Here is a 26,357-nt window from a genome sequence, read left to right as displayed (position 1 = left end):
CTAGGGTGTCTTCAGATTGTTTTTTGTTCCAGAGACCACACACAGTTAGCATATGTATAAAATGGTAACTGTTGTCCAATTGTCCTGCAAAAACTCAAGAATCACAGGGCCCTGAGCCTGGATTGAGCACTTATGTTGAGATGCACACTCCTATAGCAATAAATTGGAGGTCCAGACTACCCTGTTAGGGTCCTTCTCAAATGGCGGAGTGGGCAGGTGCTATGGCTAAGAGTGAAGCAAATTGCACAATGCCGGCACAACAAACACGGGCAGCTGCCTACACAAACTGAGATCTGCTCTGGTTTTCACAGAAGACTGGTCATTTCCACTGCATCCGAAAGTCATACACTCTGATCACAAAACAAAGTTATCTATACCGTTCAGCCATGAAACAATGAGCTCAGCGTCAAGCCAAAAGCTGGTGCCACTTCATCAATGACGAAAGAGAAACAATGAGATGGCAGGACACTTCCGCACATACCAGAGGAAGAGGTCAGTCTGAATATGGAGCAATTGAGCAGCTTGCTTAACACTTGGGTCCATCTTCTTGCCAGGCAGTCTTCATGACATGAATTTAAGGAGCACCTTTCTGAAGAATTTAGTGATAATAAGGAGGAAAAAGGGGCACACGAACCACCTTTCATTGAGGACCAGAGATCTGAGTGGTATAATTTCAGGGTAAGGCTGGAACAAGGCAAAATGTGTAAAATGAGAAGGAATCTGAACATTTTCTGAAGGCACTGTATGTCATGGACTGCACACTTCTGGTTGACCTTGCCTTGGAGTGGCATACCGGCCATCAACAAAACTCCTCAAAATGATTGTGCCCATAAGAAATCCCAAAGTGGTGTTGCAGGAGAGCATTACCTATTTTCAGCACAATTAAAAATGTATCAATCGCAAAATAAGATGTGACCCTGAGATTCCTTTACCTCCAACACCTCTAAAACAGGGTCTTACTAATTTTTTGAGGTCAAGGGGAATTATTAAAAATGATTTAAAAAAAAACAAAAGCCGATTGGATTTGTGTCCTGGGTACTCCCTGCATGACGTTTGCATGTTCTCCCTGTGTCTGTATGGGTTTCTTCCTACGGCACAAAGACAGGCAGGTTAGGTGGATTGCTAAAATTGCCTTACTGTGTGTTTGGTGTGTGTGTGTCTGTGTGTTTGCCCTTCGAAGGACTGGCACCCTTATTTGCAGTGGGCTTGTTCCTGCCTTGTGCTCTAAGCTAGATGAGATAGACTTTAGCCCCAGCTACAAACATGGTCTGGATTAAGTGGGTTAGATAGATAGATAGATAGATAGATAGATAGATAGATAGATAGATAGATAGATAGATAGATAGATAGATAGATAGATAGATAGATAGATAGATAGATAGATAGATAGATAGATAGATAGATAGATAGATAGATAGATAGATAGATAGATAGATAGATAGATAGATAGATACTTTATTAATCCCAAGGGGAAATTAACATACTCCAGCAGCACCTTACTGATACAAAAAACAATATTAAATTAAAGATTGATAATAATGCAGGTAAAAAACAGACAATATCTTTGTATAATGTTAATGTTTACCCCCCATCCCCCCAACCCCCCCCAGGGTGGAATTAAAGAGTTGAATAGTTTGGGGGAGGAATAGTCTCCTCAGTCTATCAGTGGAGCAGGACAGTGACAGCAGTCTGTCGCTGAAGCTGCTCTTCTGTCTGGAGATGACACTGTTTAGTGGATGCAGTGGATTCTCCATGATTGACAGGAGCCTGCTCAGCGCCAGTCGCTCTGCCACAGATGTCTAACTATCCAGCTCCATGCCAACAACAGAGCCTGCCTTCCTCACCAGTTTGTCCAGGCGTGAGGTGTCTTTCTTCTTAATGCTGCCTCCCCAGCACACTACCGTGTAGAAGAGGGCGCTCGCCACAACCGTCTGATAGAACATCTGCAGCATCTTATTGCAGATGTTGAAGGACGCCAGCCTTCTAAGGAAGTATAACCGGCTCTATCCTTTCTTGCACAGAGCATCAGTATTGGCAGTCCAGTGTAATTTATCATCCAGCTGCACTCTCAGGTATTTATAGGTCTGCACCATCTGCACACAGTCACCTCTGATGATCACGGGGTCCATGAGGGGTCTGGGCCTCCTAAAATCCACCACCAGCTCCTTGGTTTTGCGGGTGTTCAGGTGTAGGTGGTTTGAGTTGCACCATTTAGCAAACTCATTGATTAGGTCCCTATACTCCTCCTCTAGCCCACTCCTGATGCAGCCCACGATAGCAGTGTCATCAGCGAACTTTTGCACATGGCAGGACTCTGAGTTGTATTGGAAATCCAATGCATATAGGCTGAACAGGACCGGAGAGAGTACAGTCCCCTGTGGCGCTCTTGTGTTGCTGACCACAATGTCAGACGTGCAGTTCCCAAGACGCACATACTGAGGTCTGTCTTTAAGATAGTCCACGATCCATGCCACCAGGTATGAATCTACTCCCATCTCTGTCAGCTTGTCCCTAAGGAGCAGAGGTTGGATTGTGTTGAAGGCGCATGAGAAGTCTAGAAACATAATTCTTACAGCACCACTGCCTCTGTCCAAGTGAGAGAGGGATCGATGTAGCATGTAGATGATGACATCCTCCGCTCCCACCTTCTCCTGATATGCAAACTGCAGAGAGTCGAGGGCGTGTTGAACCTGTGGCCTCAGGTGGTGAAGCAGCAGCCTCTCCATGGTCTTCATCACATGTGATGTCAGAGCAACAGGCCGGAAGTCATTCAGCTCACTAGGACATGATACCTTTGGGACTGGGGTGATGCAAGATGTTTTCCAAAGCCTCGGGACTCTCCCCTGTTCCAGGCTCAGGTTGAAGATGTGCTGTAGAGGACCCCCCAGCTCCGATGCACAGACCTTCAGCAGTCGTGGCGATACTCCATCTGGACCCGTTGCTTTGCTAGCACGAAGTCTCCTCAGCTCTCTGCTCACTTGCGCTGTTGTAATTATGGGTGGGGATGTCTCTCCTATGCTGGTATCAGCAGAAGGATGTGTGGAGGGTGCAGTACTCCGAGGTGAGAGTGAGAGTGGGTTAGGGTGGTCAAACCTGTTAAAGAAGTTGTTCATTTGGTTTGCTCTCTTCACGTCTCTCTCGATGGTGGTACCCCGCTTCGAGCTGCAGCCAGTGATGATCTTCATCCCATTCCACACTTGCTTCATGCTGTTATTCTGCAACTTCTGCTCCAGGTTTCTCCTGTGCTGCTCCTTCGCCGCCCTGAGCTGGACTCGGAGTTCCTTCTGCACGCGCTTGAGCTCATGCTGATCACCGCCTTTAAAAGCCCTTTTCTTCTGGTTCAAAAGGCCCTTGATGTCACTTGTAATCCATGGTTTGTTATTAGCATAGCAGCGTACAGTTCTTACTGGAACTACAATGTCCATACAGAAGTTGATGTAGTCAGTAGTGCAGTCAACAACTTCCTCAATGTTCTCACCATGTGATCCCTGCAGGATATCCCAGTCAGTAGTTCCAAAACATTCACTCAGAGCCTTCTCTGCCTCCGGGGTCCACTTCCTGAATGATCGTGTGGTTGTAGGTAGGACCCTCACTCTTGGTTTGTAGTGAGGCTGAAGCAGAACCAGGTTATGATCTGCTTTCCCAAGCGCAGGCAGCGGGGTGGCGCTGCATGCGTCTTTAACGTTTGCATACAGTAAATCAATAGTCTTATTTCCCCGGGTGTTACAGTCCACATACTGGGAGAAGGCAGGTAATGTTTTGTCCAGTGTCACATGGTTAAAGTCTCCAGCAATTAGCACAAACGCCTCGGGGTGCTGCATTTGTAACTTAGCAACAGCAGAATGGATGATGTCACTCCATTAGTTAGTAAAAGACATGATATGACCAAAGCCTGATCCTGACACTTGGGGTCAGAGGTAACACCCTCTGCACTCAGTCTTACCAACTCCATCAGCCAATCCAAGCAAGGATACCTTCCAGACTCTGTGGTGGCCACATAGCCAGGCCAATAGATTTAGCCAGAGGAGCAGGTCTTGTAGGTGCTGCTTTTTAATTTCGTGATTATCTCTCTCACACACACACACACACGCGCACACACACACCCCCACACACACACACACACTCTGCTTTGGCTACTTAGGATGACTCAGAAATACCAGTGGAGCCCTTAAGTCCTATGCTACGCATACAGACACAAAAAAACAGGCTGGTAGTGTTAAAACTTAATACTTTAATACATTTTTTTACTAGTTTGCCTATTTAATATAGCACATAGTATTTACATTTCTGTCACAGAATAGAAGAAATATGTCTGGTTTGGAAGTTCCAGGGAATTTCAACCCTTTGTGCCTCTCTGATTTGAGGTTGGCAGGTTGACTCACATTCATGTAATCTGCCAAAGAGGATTTTATTTTTATTCTCTAAATGGAAGGATTGATTGCCACATCACTTTGGACTAAAATGGTTTAATTCTGGTGAAGGTACAACTAATTTTTCAACTTATGTTTAAAACACAAAAGGTATCAGTGCTTTGCGTGATCTTGGGTAGTCTTCAAACTTCTCCAGGTAATACCTAAAATGGAGAAAAAGCAAAGAACGTATTAAATGGCTGTTCCACTGAGACAAGTATATACAGTGGTATTGAAGCTGAGATAGCCAGCCTCAGTCCCATTTCTAATGTGTTTTCAAAGGTAACAATTCTGGGAGCGAAATGAGACACCCGTGCATTTTGTCAGGAGTGCAACTCTTGAAGCGGCTCTTGGCCTTTGAGCTCTCAGTAACCTGATCTTAACTTCCCTGCGCTGTACCCACCTGCTGGTTTATGTGTGATTCTGCTGTATGTTGTGTAGCAGGTGCCACATGCACTATTGGCCTTTTGTTAATTTACCTCTCCTTAATGTATAGGGTTTGCCACATAATGGATATCTGCACGTTTAAGGAAGACACACAGCACGGACAGGATTGTAGGCCTAAGGGGGACTCAACTGGGAAAGAGAGAAAACGAGATAGGGAGATATTGGAGGGTGAAGCAAGGAACAACAGCACAGAAAATCTGCAATGGGCGCCACATGCTGGCAGATGAATTTTTTTCTTCAGGATTACTACGGGCCTCTGCCCTCTGCTCACTTCGCTCACCAACCCCCGGGTGGGCACTATGTGCCAGTAACTTCGTGTCTCTGACACTTGTGTATGTGGATTTCACTTTTTTATTTCTCATGGATACGCCTCTTCATTGGGATCAAACACTACTTTTCCCTGATGGCAACATGAATTAGACGATCTACAAGTCTCCGGCTTAAAGTTTAAAACCAAACAATATCTACATACTTCTGTCATATCACCTATGTCCATATTTTCGATCTCTTTTTGACGTTATTTCACCAAGTAATAATTTCTGTTTGTTAGCGGTAATGCGATCTTTGCTATCAGTTTTTTGGGACTTTCGAATTTTAGTACTTTCATAATCTCTAACCTGCTCTGCATGTGTATCGCGCCAATGTTTTTGAACCTCTTTACGATGTTCTACTTTGTCTTATACTCTTTGTCTTTTATTTCTGACCCCGCTTGGAGCTGAGAGAACAGGAACTGTGTCTGCCAATAGCATTCACACGAATGAGAAGTCATTGGACCGTGGGCATGGTTGTAAATGTTTGAGAGGAGGGCGGGACTTGGCAAAATTTCTTGGCAAAAAGTCTTGTCTCTCGGGACCTGAAATTATCTCTCGTGGGAGTTGAAAGTCTCATCTCAGGATTTCCTTTTATAACAGAGAGACAAGTAAAACGCATCTCAGAAGACAAAGTTTTTTGTATTTGTTCTGGTGCAACCAACTAATTGACCGGTAGGACAGAACATTATTATTATTATTGGCATCGACTGGCTATGTATTCTATTTTGCATTTCATCAGCCTCTTATAACTTTAAGGACCATAAAACCAGACTGTGGTATTTTTGTGGGAAATGGGTTATCTGTAGCGATTGCATATTGCACCCTAATTTGTTAATTTCTGACTATGTTCCAGTAATGTGTTTGTTGTTTGGGGGTTTATAGCTAAACTATTTGTCGTGTCTGTAAATATGTAGATAATTTTTTTCCATTTCTTTACTGCTTTTCATTGAGTGCTTGTCTGGGATATGTGGTGAGTGGGTTAAATAAGATTGAGTGTTGGTCACTGAACCCCGAAAAGCCTTCTGATAAGTTATTAAGCATGGCTGCTACTATTATAGCAGTGTTCTGATTGTGCAGCTGCACTGGCCTTAGTTAGTCTTCCAGGGTAGTGATACAGTTGCATATAGGTGACCTCAAATAGGAGAACAGCAAATCTTACATGAGAATATCACCATACCCTACTACTGCCACCAACTATTAACGAGCCAGACATCAGCCAATACCAAGATAACTTTTGATTCCTGATTTTTCTGTCCACATGTCTTGAGGACTGAATTAATTTTGACTTACCTGTGATGATGATAGGCACGGGGTCCAATGGAGCACAAAGTGAAGAAGGCAAAGGAAAATGCTGGCAGCGACCAGGAGGCTAAGGCATAGCCGAACCACTCCACGATTTCGCCTAAGAAGTTGGCTCCAGAGACCAATTCAAACAGGCCACCTACAGAACAACAAAACAGTCGAGCAGGAATTATTAAGAGTTGTACTTACCAAACATCCTGTTGCTGTGATATTGCTGTATTTTTGGAGAATATAAACCCTGCATGGCTTAGTGGCCAATGGTGGGATCAGACAGAAAATAGAAAAAAGTAAATGACGATAGATACAGATAGTGTGAGCTGGGGGGCTGTTAGCACCCTTACAGGTTAAAAAAGACGCTGAAAGACTACCTTCACCATTGCTCCCTTGCTTGCTGGGCTTATTTGCGGCTGATCTATCTCGCAATCCACGTGGTACTTTGCAGACTTAAAAGTCTGAACAGCACCTGTCAGTTTTTGATTGTTTGTTTGCTTTTCTCTCTCTCTCTCAGACCTTCCCTGCTCCTGACGCACACTTCTTTGAAGAAGAAGATATGTTTGCATTCTTTTAAATTGTGAGACGGAACTGTCATCCCCATCTTGCCAAGGAGTCCGTTTAAACCTTTGAAAAAAAGAGGCATATGTTTGTTTGCAGTATTTGAATAAAGTTTCTGTCTCTACAGCCTCCTGTGCTTCTGTGCAAATCTGTGACCAAAGCATGACAAGTGGTACCAGGAGTGGTTGCACAGATGAACGCACGATTGAACGCCGAGCGGTTGTTTCAGATTGCTAAAAATGTCCTGCTTCCTCCCGACCCGGAGGATGATCCGGTTCCTGCTCTACCTGCTAATTCCAAGGATGTGCTGACGAAGATGGATCCTTCCGATGGCCCAGAGATGTTTCTTTCAGCTTTTGAACATGTGGCGACTTTGCTGAAACGGGAGCTGTCATCATCACCCCTTTTTTGTCTGGGGATGCCTTAATTGCTTTACGGAATGTGCCTCATGATAAACTCGGCGATTATGATTTCTTGAAGCAGCAAGTTATTTTACGAAAAACTACGAGCTTTTTGTCTAAGGGTTTTGCGCTTCATGATTGGAAACTGAACATGGACGGACCCATTCGTGTGCAAATTCAAGATTTGATTCATAAAGTTCATTGCTGGTTTGAGGGAAACAAGATGGAGCGCATTGTAGAAAAGGTTGTCATGAATATACTGCTGGCAGGGATCCCTGCAGTTCTCCGAGATGAATTCCTTTGTTATGATGTTGAATCGTTGACGATCATGGCCAAATGTTTGAAGGGTTCTCAAACCGCTTGGAGAAAAGCGGTGGATTTGCTGCTCCTTATGCTGTTCCGCAGCCTCAGAGAGATTGCCCAGGAAATGCTCGTCACTTTGAACAGAGATTTGAGAATAAACGTGCTGTTAACCCTGAAAATCGGGCTTCTTCGGGAAGACTTCCAGGGGATCTGGCTGTTAACGTAGCACCCATATCTGGGGAAGTAGGAGGCCGTGGACGTTGCCATGGATATTTCAGCAGTGGAGCTGAACGAAGATACTTCCGGTGTGATCAACCCGGCCACTTGGCGAGGAATGCCGCCTTTCCCCTGCTCAATCAATGAAAATTGGTCTTGCCGAGGTTTGTTGCTCCTGTGTTCCTCATTCCTCAGATAAAAAGGATGGCTTAACAGTCTCGGTGAAGTTGGGGGGCTGCGAGATCTCGGCATTGTTGGACTCAGGGAGTGACCTCTGTATGGTCAGACGGGACTATCTTGACGACAGGTATCTGTGTAACACTGAAACTGTAAACATACATTGTGTACATGGAGATGTAAAGGACTTTCAGACATTCCTTCTTCCTTTAACATATAAGGGTCGACATTTTAAAGTTTGGTCTGCTGATTCGGACTCCTGCCCCTGGCCCTTACTGATCGGCAGGAGGAATGCCCTTTTTCCTAGACTCATGACCGAATGTTGGCCGGCAGTCAATGAGCCCCATGTCAAACTTAGCGCCGGGGAAGAGGAAGAACTGCTGGCTGTTGAGGAAGATCTTAAGCCTGGTCTAGATATTGAACTTAATCTCTCCGGGGAGACCAAGGGAGACACCCCCAATTTTCCAGAGCGGTTGGCTGGCCCATCTACAACTTCTCAACTTGCAAATGCCTCTGAACAAGAAACGAACCCTGGCGAGCAGACCGATTTTGTGTGCTTGCAGCATGCTGATAGCTCATTAGAATATGCATTTAAATAGGCTCGCTCTGCTAGTGACTCTTATTACCAAGAGCGTGCATCTGGGGGCTTAAAAACCCCGCACTTTCTTGAGAAAGACGGCTGCCTTTTTAGAGTGAAATCAGATCATTTAGTCGGAGAATTTATTGAACAGTTAGTTGTACCTGAAGTAAATAGAGACATTCTTTTGCAATTAGCTCACTCTCACATCTTGGTTGGGCACCTGGGGACTGATAAGACTAGGGAACATTTATCAAAATGATTTTGTTGGCTGAATATGGGGAAAGATGTTGAGCGATTCTGTACTTCTTGTCCTGATTGCCAGATTGTCTCTGCTTATAAACCTCCTCGGGCTCCCTTTTCTCATATGCCTATTTTGGAAGTCCCTTTCCAACGGGTGGGATTAGATATAGTAGGTCCTCTACCTAAGACTAAAAGTGGGTATCAATATATGCTTGTGTTGGTTAACTATGCAACGCGATATCTGGAAGTGGCTGCTTTGAAAAAAGCCAATTCCTCCACTGTAGCCAAAGCTTTGTGCGAGATTTTTACTTGTATTGGCATCCCTAGCGAAATTTTAACTGATCAGAGCACACCTTTTACTTCTCGTGTGATGAAACAGTTGTGTGACAGCTTTGCTATTAAGAAATTGAGTACCACTGTTTACCATCCATAGACGAATGGTTTGACTGAATGATTTAACAAAACTTTAAAACAGATGATCAGGCGAGTCCCTCATGATGATCCGACGTCTTGGGACTCTGTCCTGCCTTTTGTTATGTTTGTGGTGCAGGAATCTCCGCAAGCGTCCACTGGCTTGAGTCCATTCAAGTTGTTGTTTGGCAGGCGTCCGCAAGTCATCTTGGATGTTATATGAGAGGAATGGACAGGATTCGGGACAACAGCTCACGGACTGAGCTTTGCAGATCGGGTAATTTCGTTGCAAGAAAGAATTTCTAAACTTTCTTCTATTGCTGTAGAGCATCAGCAATGTGAGCAAGAAACTCAGAAACGTCTTTATGATAGACGTTGTAAGCTCCGTGAATTCAAAGCTGGCGATCGTGTTCTGGTACTGATTCCAACAGATCCGCACAAATTCCTAGCGAAATGGCAGGGCGGAACGTATGGGGCCGGTAAATTACAAGGTTAGAATACCGGGCCGGCGCAAACCATTCCAGATTTTACATGTTATTCTCTTGAAGGAATGGCATGACCCACAGGGGGGGTGCAATTCTTTGGCTACTGTCTCTCAGACTGATGTTGCCATTGGTGACTATTTGACTGACTTGCAAAAGACAGAGTTGTTATCTTTGATTGAATAGAACACTGATGTTTTTTCAGACTTGCCAGGCGTGACTAATCTTGCAGAACATAAAATAACTACTGGACCCGATGTTAGGGTGCAGATGCGCCAGTATTGGATTCTGGAAGAACAACGGAATATTGTGTGCAAGGAAGTCACGAAAGTAAAAGTGACTGGTGCAGTCCGGTCGTATTAGTCCCAAAGCAAGATGGCTCGATTCGCTTCTGTATCGATTTCAGGTGCTTGAATAAAATCTCAAAATTTGATGCTTATCCAATGCCCTGTGTTGATGAACTGTTGGAAAAACTGGGTCAGGCATCCTATATCTCCACACTGGATCTCACGAAAGGTTACTGGCAGGTGCCTCTTGAGGCTGACATTTGCGAAAAAACAGCATTTACGACTCCTGGCGGACTTTATGAATTTACTAGACTCCTATTTGGCCTGCATGGCGCGCCTCTAACTTTCCAGTGTATGATGGACCAGATCTTGCTTCCTCATTCCGAGTATTCCTGGGCATATCTCAATGATGTCGTGATTTTCAGTAATGATTGGCAAACACATTTAGAATGTCTCCAGGCTTTCCTTGAAAGCTTAAGACAGGCTGGTTTGACAGCTAAGTGTAAATTGGGTATGTCTGAGACTCCTCCCTGTGTGGAGTTTGCATGTTCTCCCTGTGTCTGCGTGGGTTTCCTCCGGGTACTCCGGTTTCCTCCCACAGTCCAAAGACATGCAGGTTCGGTGGATTGGCGATTCTAAATTGGCCCTAGTGTGTGCTTGGTGTGTGGGTGTGTTTGTGTGTGTCCTGCGGTGGGTTGGCACCCTGCCCAGGATTGGTTCCTGCCTTGTGCCCTGTGTTGGCTGGGATTGGCTCCAGCAGACCCCCGTGACCCTGTGTTCAGATTCAGCGGGTTGGAAAATGGATGGATGGATTACTGTTATTATTATATATTTTAATGATTTTAATTCCTTTACATTGTTCACTGAAGCATTAGATTTTGTTGCAATATTCAAGCTTCAATTTTTTTCTTTTCATAGCCATAGACAAACAATAACGTTTAAGCTCTGAATTGTGTTTTATGTTAACTTATTACAAAAAGCAACAAAGTTTACAGGCTGCACATTTAGGAGGCCCATACAATGAATTAAATGATTACTTTATTAAATCAATTTAATTTAAAGAGTTTGCACCTTTTCCTCATACCCTTGGAGGTATTTTAGCGTCTTCTCCCTGTGACTCTAAAGTGGACTGGTGTGCGTGACTGTGTCTTATAATTGACAGGTGTGACATCCAGGGTTGGTTCTTCTTTTATGCCCCTTGCTGCCATAATAAACTCTGCTTTTTTGTAAGCATGTGATACACTTAGCATGTCATCAGTCATTTTGTAACCCACTTAGTCTTGAACAGGGTCGCAGTGGGAGCCTATCCCAGCCAGCATAGGGTGCAAGGCAGGAACAACCCTAGACAGGGCACCAGTCCATCGCAGAATGATCACAAAGACATACACACACACACACACCCCAGATACACTAGGGCTGATTTAGTACTGCCAATCCACCTAAACTGCATGTCTTTGGACTCGGGGAGGAAATCAGAGCACCTGGAAGAAACTCGCTCATATATGGGTAGAACAGGCAAACTCCATGTGGGGAGGACCCGCAATGCAAACTGTGGACTCACCACTGCGCCACTGTGCCGCCCCACTAAGCAAGTTCTCTAGATTAATAGTGGCTTACTCTCATTCTGAAAACACCATCAGTCATAGTATTTCTTTGTATTACTTCATAGGCTTTAGGAATTCCACAGAACTTCCCCAGAAACTCCACACAACAAATATTTTCTGTCTGACACCCTTCAAGGTGCAGCTCAGACTCAGACTTATCAGACAGTAAGTTGGCTACCCTGCCATGGGATTTCCGAATAACCATCACTGTGAACTCAGTCAAAAAATCTTTCTCCATTCACAGGCTGGTTATGAAACAGCTACTGTGAAATACTGTATGGCATGCGTAAGAGGAATTTGATTTTCAAGGGACGCAGACTTTTTTTACTAAACCCCAAAACAGGTTTTGGATTTCATTTTCAGATACCCACATTTTACTATGAGTTTCTTTGGTTTTTGGACAATCCCAGAGGAGGTGGTGTTATTACTGAGTAGCTCAATCAGCCACTTTTCCTTTATAGGCTACTATTAATTTGCCCTTAACAAGAGTGGCACCTCTTGACAAGCCTGACTTAAAGTTACATGTCATCTGCCAGTTGACTCTGATGAGGAAATGAAGAACTGGCCTACCTCTTGGTATTTTGTAAGAAATCTCTCCTGGCGTCCGCAAGTTACGCAGGATGTGGTCACTGTGGATATTAACTGCCATCCCCAGCAAGAAAATAATCAAACCTAGAAACGACAGAAGAAGTCTGTGGGTTAGAACCATCGGCTTGAGCTTCACTGTTATTTTATTAGAGAAAGCCAAAGCATAGTAATGCATGAAAAATATTTAACTTTTACTTCCCTATCATCTTCTCATATAAGACTGAATCAATTAAACTTTATTTTATATATTACTTTTCACTGAAGACTCCCACCAAACGTAATAAAAATACACAATGAGGTAGCACATCACATATGACTTCCATTATTTAAGCAAAATAAAATTATTAAAATACTAGACAAAGAACCCGTTTTGACAATGTAAGATGAAACGGGCATGAGTTTGTGTCAGCAGTGTATGCAGAACAAATGATAAGTAACGAAGAAGTTGTTTTGTAATGATTGTAGTCCGCTTTACTCATTACTGTACAGGCTTGTACTGTTAGTTGATGAATTTTCCAGGCCTATAGTATAATACTGAATGATGAATGTTCCAGTACAATATGGAATAGTAATAAGTATAAGCACCACATACCTGATATAGGTGTATTGAATGAATGCGTAATTGAATCAGAATGCATAATTAGGCCTCGAGCTGTAGTCGAAATCGCCTTTCAGGCCTCTAGAGCTTTAATCGAAGTCGCCTTTCTCTTTGAATTTTAGCGGCTGTAAATCCGCCGCCTGCCGCGATGTTGGGGCTGGATGTCGGTCTCGTAAGGTATTTTTCCGGGCAGCTGCGCAGAAGGCGACTGCACATTCGGCTTCGGACGTGCGCAGAAGGCGACTGTGCATTCGGCTTCGGACGGACGTGAGTGAGTGAGTGAGTGAGTGAGTGAGTGAGTGAGTGAGTGAGTGAGTGAGTGAGTGAGTGAGTGAGTGAGTGAGTGAGGAGGCAGGTGAATTATGTATTAAGATATATACTGTATATATATATTTTGTGTGGAAGTGTAGGACAGTGCCTTGGGAATGAAAAACTGGGGTTGTGGAAGGGCTGGCGCCATCATTAAGGAGAATTAAACATTCGCCTGGGGTGCAGATCATAAGTGGGGGTAAAACCCAGGTTAACTACCGAACAGTCAGTTGACGCACTAATAAGTCTGGCCTAGGGTGCAAAATAACCTAGCACTAGCACTGGGTGGTGGGCACCATTTTTAAGAAGGGGAACCAAAAAGCCAGCTTGACCTTTCAAGGGAATCAAACTACTCGGCCTACCTAGGAAGGTCGATGCCAAGGCGCTAGAAAGGAAAATCTGTCTTGTGGTCAAACCTCGGGTTTAGGAGGAACAATGCAGATTTCATCCTGGTTGAATACTGGACCAGCGCACGTGAATTGTAGAAGGTCCACCCACTCTACATGTTTTTTGTGGACTTGGAAAAAACATATGACCATGCACCTTGGGTTTTCTTGTTGGGTGTGATTCCAGAGTCTGGGGTACCAGGCCAATTGTTGTTGGCTACTCAGTCCCTGTACAAACTAAATGAGAACTTTGGTTGGCATTGGTAGCAGAAAGTCAGCTTTGTTGTGGGTGTGGACTCTGCAAGGATCTCCCTTTGTCACCAATCCTGTTCATAATTTTTATGGACAGAATTTCTAGGTGTAGCTAAAGGGTGGAGGGGATCCAGTTCTTTGGTTTTTGCAGATGATGTGGTCCTGTTGACTTTATCAGATGTTGACCTCAGGTGTGTATTGGAGCAATTTGGATCCAAAAGTTAACTGGTTGGGATGAAGATCAACACATCCAAATCTGAGGTTATGGTTCTTTACCAGAAAATGCTGGAGTGCTCTCTTCAGGATGGTGTGGTGGGTAGCTGGACCGGGGGAGAGAGCATTATCAGACAGTTTCTCCCCTGGGGCGATAGAGGCCATCCCCCTTGGTTTCCAGTGGGGCCACGGGTTATGAGCATGGGACCTCAACCCTGTTGGAACCCGTGGCCACCGCCAGAGGGCACATGGACCTTTCCAGGGCCTTATTTGGTCACGCTTCCGCCACACCCGGAGGTGTGGTCAGGAGAAGCTCATTGGGCACCTGGAGTCCTTCCGGGTGCCCTATAAAAAGAAGCCGCCTCACTCCATTAGTTGGCCAGAGTCAGGAGGAAGAGAAAAGCCTGAAGAGGAGTGGAGGCAGAAGGACTGGTGGCAAGGAGGAATTATGGTGTGATGTGCTGCAGGACTGGTAATTTGGGCACTGTATTATGTAAATAAATGGGTGTACTGTAGCAAAACCTGTCTCCTGCCTGTCTGTGTCCAGGTTGGCGTGACAATGGGGAGGAGGTGCCTCTTCAAATGGAGGCGCCTAAGAATCTTGGGGCCTTGTTTCACAAGTGTGGGAAAAAGGAACCAAGAGATCAGAAGGTATATCACAATAGCATTAGTATTGTATTTTTTATAAAACTAAATATAATATATTGCATATTTTGTAAAGTTACTTTAATATTGTTTCTGTTTGTACTTCTATTTTTTCATACAATCCGTATAAATAAAATCATAATCTGTTTGTCTGTTTATTCACCAATCACACAAAAGCAGCTAGATCTCATTTTTATGAAATTATGGTTGTATTGCTATGGGTCCAACTTAAAATATTGTCATGCAGGGGAACTGAAAAATAAAGGTTGATGCAGGGACTACAACTCCCATCAGTCAGCAGGAGTGTGCTGGGGCTGATAGGAAGATACTGTTATCAACACAGTCTCAAAGTTTTGTACCACTCAAAGCAGGATCTCATCACAGTTTTTTCTTCTCAGCTAATATGGAAAATAATTTCACTTCCTCACTGGACTACAGCTTTTGTCTAAGAATACATCTGTTATCTCATTGTAGGTTGTGTTTAACCTTGTTGAATTTTCAAAAGACGACTTTGCCCTGTTTATTTTCATCTACACCCTTTTCTGAGAAATACACAAGTCCAAAAAAAGATGTATGGTGTTGATAAACCATTGAGATGCAATGTTCCTTTCTTTCCTGCAACTCTTTTTGAGTTATAAAATTTGAAAACACTCGTTTTTAGTGAGTTTCGTGGGTTGTGAAATCACATGTGAAACAAACTTTCGTATCAGTTTTGTGACGCTATATGTGTCACAGGACTAGGCTGTTTTGATCACTACTAGCTATTATTTTGTAAGTTAATTTTTACATAACCTGTGGCAGGAGGGTCATGCTGCTGGACAACGACATTGGCCACGTTGTGCCTGTTGGTCAAACGTGCAAAAAGGAATTTCATTGTATTGACTGTAACTCTGAAATAAACTGATGACACTACATTTTTAGAAAGGCCAACAAATGTTATCACACACCTGCATATCTATCCATCCATTCATTTTCCAACCCACTGAATCCAAACACAGGGTCACGGGGGGTCTGCTGGAGCCAATCCCAGCCAACACAGGGCACAAGGCAGGAACCAATCCTGGGCAGGGTGCCAACCCACCGCAGGACACACACAAACACACCAAGGACACACTAGGGCCAATTTAGAATCACCAATCCACCTAACCTGCATGTCTTTGGACTGTGGGAGGAAACCGGAGCGCCAGGAGGAAACCCACGCAGACACAGGGAGAACATGCAAACTCCACTATATAATAAAACACTAGGGTTTGTGTGTCCAGTCCCTGAGAGAAATCTGATTTGTCAGGTTGGCTTTGGTGTGATTAGTCAGTTTGGGTTTGGTGATGCGACAAAAGAGGAAGCAAGAGTGTGAGACGCACGAGGAGGAGTAAAGGCACATGCTGAGGGAGTCGTCTTCAAAGACAGAAAGCGTAAAACTGGACAGGGGGTGAGAAAGGTGCCTCGAAAATGATGACAGCATCTGAAAAGTATGCTTTACGGGAGCACCGGTGAAGAGACGTTCACATCTACATGAATACAGGAGAAAGATGCTGAAAGTACATGTTGGGCAAGAGCTAGCAGACACTTTCTAAATTATTCTATTGCCTGACAGGCAACAACTTTAGTCATTAGTAAGTGCGATAGAGAGCCAGGATTAAACTAAATAAATAGATAGATAGATAGATAGATAGATAGATAGATAGATAGATAGATAGATAGATAGATAGATAGATAGATAGATAGATAGATAGATAGATAGATAGATAGATAGATAGATAGATAGATAGATAGATAGATAGATAGATAGATAGATAGATAGATACTTTATTAAATTAAAAAAAAATATTTGTTAAATAGACTTTTTATTCTCCTTTACAGATGGAGCAAAATTGTAATAAAGGTGGCCTGAATATTTTTAATCTCACCTCATTGTTTTAGGCCTTATGTGCCAAGTCAACAGTCACATAGGACAGAGGACATTGGATGGGGACTAATTCTGTGAAATCGCATGTTGGTGGAAATAGCTTAAGTACTGTGAGAGAATAATTTAGAGGTAATAATAGTTAAGTATTTTGGTCTGCAGTGCATATTGAAATATATAAGTATTTGTTTTAGAAATGTCATGAAGAGAACTACTCATAGTGGCGCTACGTAAATTTACAGCTACAACACTTTGCGGTCCCTCCTGATTGGTCATCTGTGGAGGACACAGGATCTACTGGGGAAAAGATAGACTGGTCTGCCCTTTAAAGGGAATCTGGCTAGACAGTGGAGGGGCTGGAGTTTGTGTCGGAGTCTTGTCATCAATATCACTGTCTTTAGATTATTGTTTTGTCCTGGGATACCACGTTTTTATGAATGTATGGATCGTCCCATGCCTGTCTGTCGTGTGAGTACAGAGTTGGATTACTTATCGTGCTTTGGAGAAGCGAGTGCTCCCCATTTCATCACCCCTCAATGCATCAGGAATACTGGTAGGACTGTTTATATGTTACATAAAGCAAGCTGCTCCCTAGATTATCATTTCTCCTTTATTCCACATGCCGCTTCATCTGGACAGTGTATTGGACTTTGTGTTTTTCGGGCTTGTTGTTGTTTTCGGGTTGTGTTATATTTGAGAGCAGGGGAGGGATTGTTTTTGTTTGTTGTTTGATTAGAATTCTCCTGCTATTTTTGTTTAATATATTCATGTTGATTATTATTTAATCCCATTGTTTCTGTGTCTCCGTGTATGAGTGGTGTGAGTCGGGCCAAGGCTAGGTGTGTTCCTGGAGTTCCCTCTTACAAAAATAAATAAATCACTGTCCTTGTGGTAGTGTGAATCGTAGTGTCTCCTTGAGTGTTACATGCTGAATTAGTTATGTGAATAAAAGACAAGAATGTACTAGGAGAAAGGTTGATGTAATACACAAAATGTACTCGGAAATGATCAAGAGGTCAGCAGATGTCCTGTAAACAACAAGACTGGGCGGTTGTCACATACAGTACATAGAGATTTCAAGGATAATAGCTGAACCTAAAAAGTATAAGAACAAGAGTGTAATAGAATAGACTTATTTTAATAAGTCATTTGGGTGTAGACCAACAAACCAATCAGAGTAAATGTGTGCATTAAGCAGCACTCTTATGTAAATTCAATTGTTTAAAAAGCGGACCTCTGCCCTTATTCTTTTGACCGTTCTGTAACAGACCGCTGTGATGAATCCTCCCTCTTCATCATGTGCTGAGGGGTAAATAAAGACACAATGAGCACATTTCTTTCTGTCTGGTTTCTGACTCAAATGCAATTTTCAAACTTTTTTTAATTAATATGTTGATTTCTTCCACTGCATCAATTACTGACACCGGAGAAGTTCTTCAAAGGGAGGACTTTAATGCATTATAATAATACTAGTTGTTATTGTAACAAAATAATGTTGTTTAAGCTTGTCTAAGATGTGTTGAAATTTAAATAATCCACATAGTCGTCATTAGTGTTTGCAGTGCACCATGTCTCTGCTATATGCCATTTGGTATGGGATCCATAAAAGCAGTGTTAATGTTTGTGATGCGCCATTGCTGAAATGACAAATGCAATGTATTTTATTACTAAAAATGTTTGTGATGCTCCATCTTTTGGAATGCCAGAAACCTGTCAACCGGACAGACGTACAGACACACGCACAGATACTTATCCTTTTATTAAGGTGGACTAGCTGTGTTACCCATCTAAGATGGGTTGAAACCTAAATAATCCATGTAGACCTCAGTGTTAATGTTTGCAGTACACCATGCAATGCTTATGCCTCTGTTAGATGTCATTTGATACGAGATTCGTAAAAGCAGTGTTAATGTTTGTGATGCGTTCCCTGTTGGAATGACAGAGAAATAGCAAGCGGACAGACACATAGACAGACATACAGACATTTATCATTTTATTAAGGTGGACTAGCTGTGTTACCCTTCTGAGACAAGTTCAAACCCTTGTAATTGACATAGACCTCAGTGCTTCACATTTGCAGTGCACCATGAAATGTATATGTATCTGTTATATGCCATTTGATGTGGGATTCGTAAAAGCAGTATTAATGTATGGGATGCACCATCTGTTGAAATGACAAATGCAATGTATTTTATCACTAAAAATGTTTGTGATGCTCCATCTTTTGGAATGCCAGAAACCTAGCAATGGGACGGACACACAGACACTTATCCTTTTGTTAAAGTGGACAAGCCATGTTACGTGTCTAAGATGGGTTTAAATCTAAGTAATCCATGTAGACCTCAGCGATAACATTTGTGGAGCACCATGCAATGCTTATGTCTCTGTTAGATGCCATTTAGCATAAGATTTGTAAAAGCAGTGTTAATGTTTGTGGTGCTCCATCTGTTGGAATGACAAATGTTATGCATTTTAGTACTAAAACTGTCTGTGATGCGCCATCTTTTTGAATGACATAGACAGAAACCAGATGGATGCACAGATGGACACACAAGACACATATCCTTTTGTTAAGGTGAATAGAAAAGGAAAATCAGAATTGTCATGTCATCTTCTAACCCACTTAGTCCAGACCAGGGTCATGGTGGAAGCTGGAGCCTATTCAGCTAACATAGGGCACAACACACTCTGGACTGAGTGCCAGTCCATTGCAAGGTGAACACACACACAGACACACTGTGATATATGGCCGGCAGTTTATCCTGGCCAATACCCCCACGCCGCTAGATGGAGTCCTCCCTGCAACATGGAGGTGCTCCGAATTCCAGCAGGGCATCATGGACAATGGAGTTTTACTACACAGCCCTGCTGGATACTGTGGGAGCCGCCAGGGGATGCTGCATGGAGGCACAATGATTTCTATTATAGCCCGGAAGTACTCCGTAGTCACGGGGACGGAAGAAAGGAAGTACTTCTGGGCTGAAGAAAAGGAGAGTTTTCCACCTGACCCGGAAGTGCTATGAAATTTTACTTGGTGTTTGGGCGTGTTGTCTGCGGGTTCAGGGGTCGACAGGGACCCATATTCCCACAACACGCACACACACACAAACACTAAACACGCACTAGGGACAATTTAGCATCGCCGTTTCACCTAACCTGATTGTTTTTAGACAGTGAGAAGAAACCAAAGCAGCAGGATGATATCCATACAGACATGAGGAGAACATGCTGACTCCATGCAGGGAGGACCCAGGACAAGAACTTCAGCTACCACTGCATCATCCTGCCACCCAAATTAAAATTATGACAGTTATATTCCATTTTCATTAATGACAATGTCTTAGCATAAATCAACTGAAAGGAATTTACTGTTTATGAGTAAATTGGAACAGGATCAATTGCAGAATGATCCTTTTAGGGTACCTGAGGGCATGTTTAGAAAAAATGCTCCGAGTACACTTCTTGATCAAAAAAGTTGGATGGTGGATTAGGAAAAAAGCCATCAACCACTGTCCTAATTTTCAGTATGAAGGGGTCTGGCTGTACGTTTTACTAATTAAGATAATAAACTCATCATACAAGTTCCAGAAAAGGCTGATTGTGGAAGTGTTGTGCAAAAACAGATCCACAAAATACTGCAGCTTTGCCAAGTATATCTGGAATTACTTGATGCCAAAATCAGTGCGAGGTAAAACAAACAATCAAATAGCAGCTTTTGCCTTCAAATCCTTTTTCAAATAAATTCAAATCATATTTAGATAGTGACATTCGATCCAAGAGCCCTAATACTTACTATCCAATATAAACAACACTAGGTATGTGACACTAGGGCAGCACTGTTCTAGCGAGCTGCATGAGCGTCGTTAGCTCACAGACACTCTCATAATAATGCGGTCCAGCATTAGAATAATTAGCAACAGAAATGCGGTGTTTTCAATTTACTGCCGTGCCACACATTCCTTGTGGATTACTTAATGATAAGCATATGCCGGCAAGGTTTATTTGAACTAGCTTCTAATTAGATATTTTTGATCCTTTTGCTGTTGGGTTAGATTGAACAATCTTTAATACCAGTTCATATGCACCAAGTATAAAGTACTGACTAACATTAATAAACTGACTTGTCCTTGAGAAAAATTGGGTGATCGACTGTCACCCTCACTTGTTCAAGCGTTTCTTGCCTTTCTTTACTTTTCTGGAACCTGAAATTTCAGGTTTGACGTTTTAATTTAAGCAAAACAGAATCATGTGTGGTGCCCGGCGGGCGTTCATGCCCGGCTGGGACGCCCAGGAGGACCGGAGGAGGGCTTGTGCCTCCTCCAGGACACGAGGGGGCGTCCTCCCTGGTTGTTTTGGGGACCACAGGTACAGAGCTTGGAAGCTCAACCCTGTAGGGGCCTGTGGTCACTGCCAGGGGGCGCCCCGATGCCTTGGGAGCCCTGGACCTCAGTACTTCCGCCACACCGAGAAGTGCTGGTGGGAAGAGGATTGGGGACACCCGGTGGGCTTCCGGTTACACCGCTGGAACTTCCGCCACACAGGGGTGTGGCTACGAGCCCTCAGGATGCAGCTGGAGCCCTTCCGGGGTGAATAAAAGGGGCCGCCTCCCTCCAGTCAGGGGCAAGAGTCGGGTGGAAGACGGACGAAGCTTGGTAGAGAGGAGTGGAGGCGGACCAGAGACTATTGTGTTGTGGCCAAGGACTTGAGGGGTGATTGGTGCTGAGGCACCCAAGGAATGTCAATCCCGGGCCGAGGAAGGACCCGACAGGGCCTGTGGGAAGGCCCCACAGAGAGCAGCCGGCGGATTTGCCTGACGAAAAGGTAAGGCAACCGCCGACTGACACTCTGTGCTTGCTAGCGGCTCTGCGTGAGTTGGAAGAATGCCTCCAGCCCGCGGAGTCATTGTTTCAGGTGGTGCGCGTCCTCCGGAGAGGATTGAAGGAGCTGGAGGTGAAGGTGGCCGCGTCCGTGATGACGCTGCGACAGTGGGCAGATCGGCGCGGCGCTGGAGTCTTCAGCCGGATGGACGCGGCAAGGAAGGTGAGTGAGACCGACCCCGTAAAGAGAAAGGGAGATCCCACTGATGGGGCCCATGACATCAGTGATCAGAACCATGTCGGTGGGTCTCCAACAGCGGATGCGGAGGTGCAGGCTGCTCACGAGGTAGTCTCCCGTCGCTCTGCATGGACACAGACGGGAACGGGGCTGCGCGTTTGTCATTGCAGACTCAAACCATTGGGGCGTCCAAGAGGAAATGGAGGGACCGAGGGGTGAATGCCGGTTCCTCCGACAGGAAGGGACGTGCAGCTGGGTGCACACGTCCAGTGAAGGGCCACTCCCCAGAGCCGGTGGAATGGAGAGAAAAGCAGGCGGTCCCGTCAGCTGGAGGGACATGCAACCCGCGAAGCAGGTTCCGAACAGGCAAGTTCTGGGTTCCTGGTAAAAGGGGGTAGCGCTGCTAGTGCGCGGCACAGAGGGACGCCAGGGAAGGGTGTCCAGGCAGCGGCTCTGCCCCTGTGTTTCTGTGTGTTGCAGGACTGGGCCCGGGACGAGCAGTAGGACCTGCTTTGTGGGAAGCCGACCCTCATCAGATGGACCGTCTGGCAGGACGACACTCGGCTGGCGATGGGGCAGCCCCTCAACCGGTGGAGGCTGCGAAGGCACGAGCGGCGCTGAACAGCAAGGCGCGTAGACCTCGGAGAGGGTGCCGAAGAAGAGAGTTCCAGGGTGCCGGAATGGACCCTGGACAGAGAGTAGGACCCACTTTGGGGTTGAACCGCCCTAACAGGGTGTGTCGCTCGGACCGACACATCTTCGCTGGTGATGGGGCACTGTGGTGCCTGGCAGGCGTTCATGCCAGGCCGGGACGCCCAGGAGGACCTCAGGATGCAGCTGGAGCCTTTCCGGGGTGAATAAAAGGGGCCGCCTCCCTCCAGTCAGTGGCAAGAGTCGGGTGGAAGAAGGACGAAGCTTGGTAGAGAGGAGTGGAGGTGGACCAGAGACTATTAAGGCATTGTGTTGTGGCCAAGGACTTAAAGGGGTGATTGGTGCTGAGGCACTGGGTATGTGCACTGTAAATATGATTAATAAACATGTGTGTGGTGATAACATCATGTCTACCTGTCTGTGTCCGGGCTGTTCCCCACACGTGTCTAGTGTTCCCTAGCAAGGCCTATGGTTCAAGTTGGGGAGGACCGGGCTGAACCATTCTAGCGAAAAGAGATGGGGGAAATGCAACGTAGGAACTGTTTGGATTGTTGCTTTTGGCAAAAGCCATTCATTTCTAAATCATAAGTACTGTAAATCCAGCTTTAAATTACATTCCCACAGATTTGCTTTTCTGCTGTTATAAAACTGTAATCCATTTCACTACATGTGTGGTTTGCCTGCCCCCATCTGTGGACCAGAGCAGCACAAACAAAATACTGGAGGGCCTACCATGTAGAGAGATACATAAGATTGAGCAATAACAGGCCAGTGATGTTCTTAGATGTCCGGCGATGCATGTGTGCCCACCCAGGTAAACTGCTAACCCTCTTTCTTGCTGGGGCTTGCAATTGCTCTGCAAGAATGAGGAATTCCCAATAAAGTGCGGGTCATGAGCTTAAGCTGACTAAGTCTTTGCCATCTGTGCATATCACCCTTGGACGGTTTAGTGAGGTCCTCGGATCGGCCCTGCTGCAGCAGATCATGGCCTCTGACGGAGCACTCAGAAGATGATCAAACTTAACTATAGAGAAAGTAAAAGTCCTAACAAGATTTCCATAGGTGAACCTGTGGAAGGATCATTACTGAGGCTTAAGGAGCAAAAGTGGAGGCCCAGTGCATCCACCTAACCCCATCTTTCCCCTTGAGCCAAATCCTGCTGGAGCCTAACCTTATTTGTCTCATACAATAGATGCTTCGGTATCCTTAGGAGTGTAACTCCAGCAATAAAACTGAATTGACTGTAAATTATTGTTGTAATTTTAATAACTGGCTAATAAAAATTGATGAAATTTTGGTCCAATGGTTTTGAGGGCCCCATCAATCAGAGGCCATTGGAAGTGTCCTAACTCTGCCCCCTACACAAATGACCATCCCAAAATGGGACACCAGTCCAACGCAGGGCACATTGACTCACTTAACCACACTGACTTGTCCTGGGTTAAGTTGAAGATGCCAGTTTGTGGGAAGTGGGAGGAAAATCGGATTACCTGGCAAAAGGAACAAACACAGGGAGAAGACAAAACACTGCCTTGGCCCAAGATCCTAATCAATCCCAAAAACCATTCATCCATTCAACTTCTTATCCATTTCCTGATCTCTAATGGATGCAAGGCAGGAAACCACCAGCAGGGCAACTTAAGACCCAATACCAAAAATCAGTTATAACGAGAAAATAATGTACAGTCATCTGTATCTGGAGCCTGGACACAGCCAGCACCATTTCTGTGATACTGAAGCTTCATGATCTTGGCTTATAGTTATATCATTACATTTATAGCACAAAAAATTTCTTTTTCTCTTTAGTGACAATAGACTTATCATGCGTGACAAAGAGATTCCATACCAAGGATGAATCTGATATCCGTGAGCCAGGCGTCACTGTAGATGGCACAGTGGAGCAGATAGTGTCCTTGAAAGAAACCATTCATGGTGCAAAAGATGATGGCAGCAATCACAATTTCAAGGGGGGAGTGTTGGCCCCTGGTCAACGGGGAGTAGATGAAGGTCCTAAACGCAAAACAGAATTTCTCAGTGTCAGATTCTTTCAGTCCACATATGACAGCAATTAAGAAATCTCAGAAGACAAAGCAGGATGAAACACTCCCGAGCTGTCCAGTAGCTAATTTGGAGAACAGTGGTCACTGATTCAGACTGGAAACTGCTCAAATTAACCATGTGGTGCAACTTGATGTTACACGGGAGAAAAAATGGTGGAAAATTACCCTAAAAAGGAAAACAAATTGAATGGAAATATTTTCCCACACTGTGGATTTCTTCTTTTGTTAAACCACACTTATAACGGATGACAAGTTTCAAGTCACAATCACTCCGACACACTGTAGACATCTGTGCAGTGGGAAAGTCTAAGAAGTAGGCACACCATCTAGTAGCCCTGGCCCATCCATGTGCTCTTCATACCCTGGCACAGAGTCTAGCAAAGCTTGGATTGCAACATGAATGAAAAAGCTTTGCCGTCCCTTCAATAAACTTCATTGTCGCTCCTCGAAGAACACTCAAATATTCCTCTTTGCATATGCAGGCATTTTATTCATGAAAAATTTGCTAATTTTTTCAGCTTAATGGTGATATTCTGGAATCATTTCAGTCAGGATGCAAAGCTTTTCATAGTGCCAAGTCTGCTCTTTTGAAGGTCACAAATGACTTGTTACTTGTTGTGCTATTTTGACCTTATGGGATACGACTACTGCTTATGAGACGGCATATGCTACCTTTGGGTTAGATCATTAAGAAACACAAGATTTCCTTCCACTATTATGCTGATGATTTACAGATTTAGTTGTCTGCGTAGCCTAACAATGCCTGATCTTTGAGGACCCTTTTTGGCTACTTGGGGGAGATTAAAGGCTGGTTGGCAAATCATTTCCTGCAGCTGAATTAAAGTAAATGTGAGGTGGTCTTGTCTGAACATTAGAACAACGTAGACGAGAACAGGACGTTCAGCTCAACAACAGTCCTGTCCACTTCAATCTTCTAAAATAACATCGAGTCTTGAAGGCCCCTAAAGTCCTACTGTCTACCAAACTACTTGGTCGCTTATTCCAAGTGTTTATTCCTCTCTGTGTGAAGAAAAAATTCCTAACGTTTGTGTAAAATTTACCCTTAACAAGTTTCCAACTGTGACCCCGTGTTCTTGATTAACTCATTTTAAAGTCACAGTCGTGATCCACTGGACTAATACCCTTCATAATTTTAAACACTTCCATCATGTCTCCTTTTACTTAAAAGGCTTAGCTCTTTTAATCTTTCCTCGTAACTCATCCTCTTCAGTCCTGGAATCAGCCTGGTCGCTCTTCTCTGGACTTTTTCTAGTGATTCTTCTAGCCTGTTGGAATATTTGCTTGTTACTTTGCATCTTTTAAGTGATGGTACTGTAGTGCAGACTGCTAGGAATTATTTAAATTTTGCGTCTTTATTCATTTAAATATTTATCTTCTTTAAAATGCCCAAGAATACCCCTTATTTATTAGCCTGGGGTAAATAGGATTAGCATGGATATCAGCTGTGGACACTAGAGGGCACCGTCGCTCCTCAAACCCAACAGACAAGACACTGAGGACACAAATTAAAAGCACCAAGAACTCGTGTATTCTTTGTAAATTCTTCATAGTGCTCACCACGACCACAGCCACATGTAAATAAGCAGCACAGTCCAGAATTATTCTCTTTCTTTCTTTCTTTCTTTCTTTCTTTCTTTCTTTCTTTCTTTCTTTCTTTCTTTCTTTCTTTCTTTCTTTCTTTCTTTCTTTCTTTCTTTCTTTCTTTCTTTCTTTCTTTCTTTCTTTCTCCACACCTCCCAGCAAGCTTTGTCCATTTTCCACCCAACTCTGGCTCCCCGACTGGATTTAAGGAGGACCGTTTTATATTATCCAACACGGAAGTGCTTCTGATCTTCCGCCCACATTACCGGCCAGCGCTTCCGGGTCAGGTGGACATCTTATGTCTCATGGTTTGTCCAAAGTACCCCCTGGCGGTACCCAATAGGGCTGAGTTACAGCACCCCAAGTCCCCTGG

At 44.2% G+C, this 26,357-nt stretch overlaps 1 protein-coding gene across 2 annotated transcripts in view; it reads right to left on the bottom strand.

Annotated features, from left to right (window-relative positions):
- Positions 1–4,216: 4,216 nt before the first annotated feature.
- The window catches only part of srd5a2a (steroid-5-alpha-reductase, alpha polypeptide 2a), an 84,310-nt gene continuing 62,169 nt past the window's right edge, over positions 4,217–26,357 (bottom strand). For both annotated transcript variants that reach the window (XM_028821109.2, XM_028821108.2), the window contains exons 2-5: positions 24,169–24,332; positions 12,293–12,394; positions 6,458–6,608; positions 4,217–4,573 (exon numbers count right to left, since the gene is read on the bottom strand). In XM_028821109.2, coding sequence (XP_028676942.1) covers positions 4,507–4,573; positions 6,458–6,608; positions 12,293–12,394; positions 24,169–24,332 — 484 coding nt within the window. In that variant the 3' untranslated portion in view covers positions 4,217–4,506. The remainder of the gene's footprint in view (positions 4,574–6,457; positions 6,609–12,292; positions 12,395–24,168; positions 24,333–26,357) is intronic.

This window comes from Erpetoichthys calabaricus, chromosome 15 (genome assembly GCF_900747795.2).
Source record: "Erpetoichthys calabaricus chromosome 15, fErpCal1.3, whole genome shotgun sequence".
Classification (NCBI taxonomy): Eukaryota; Metazoa; Chordata; class Cladistia; order Polypteriformes; family Polypteridae; genus Erpetoichthys; species Erpetoichthys calabaricus.
The sequence above is the reverse complement of the archived record's forward strand: the minus strand, read 5'-3'. Positions and strand labels throughout refer to the sequence as shown.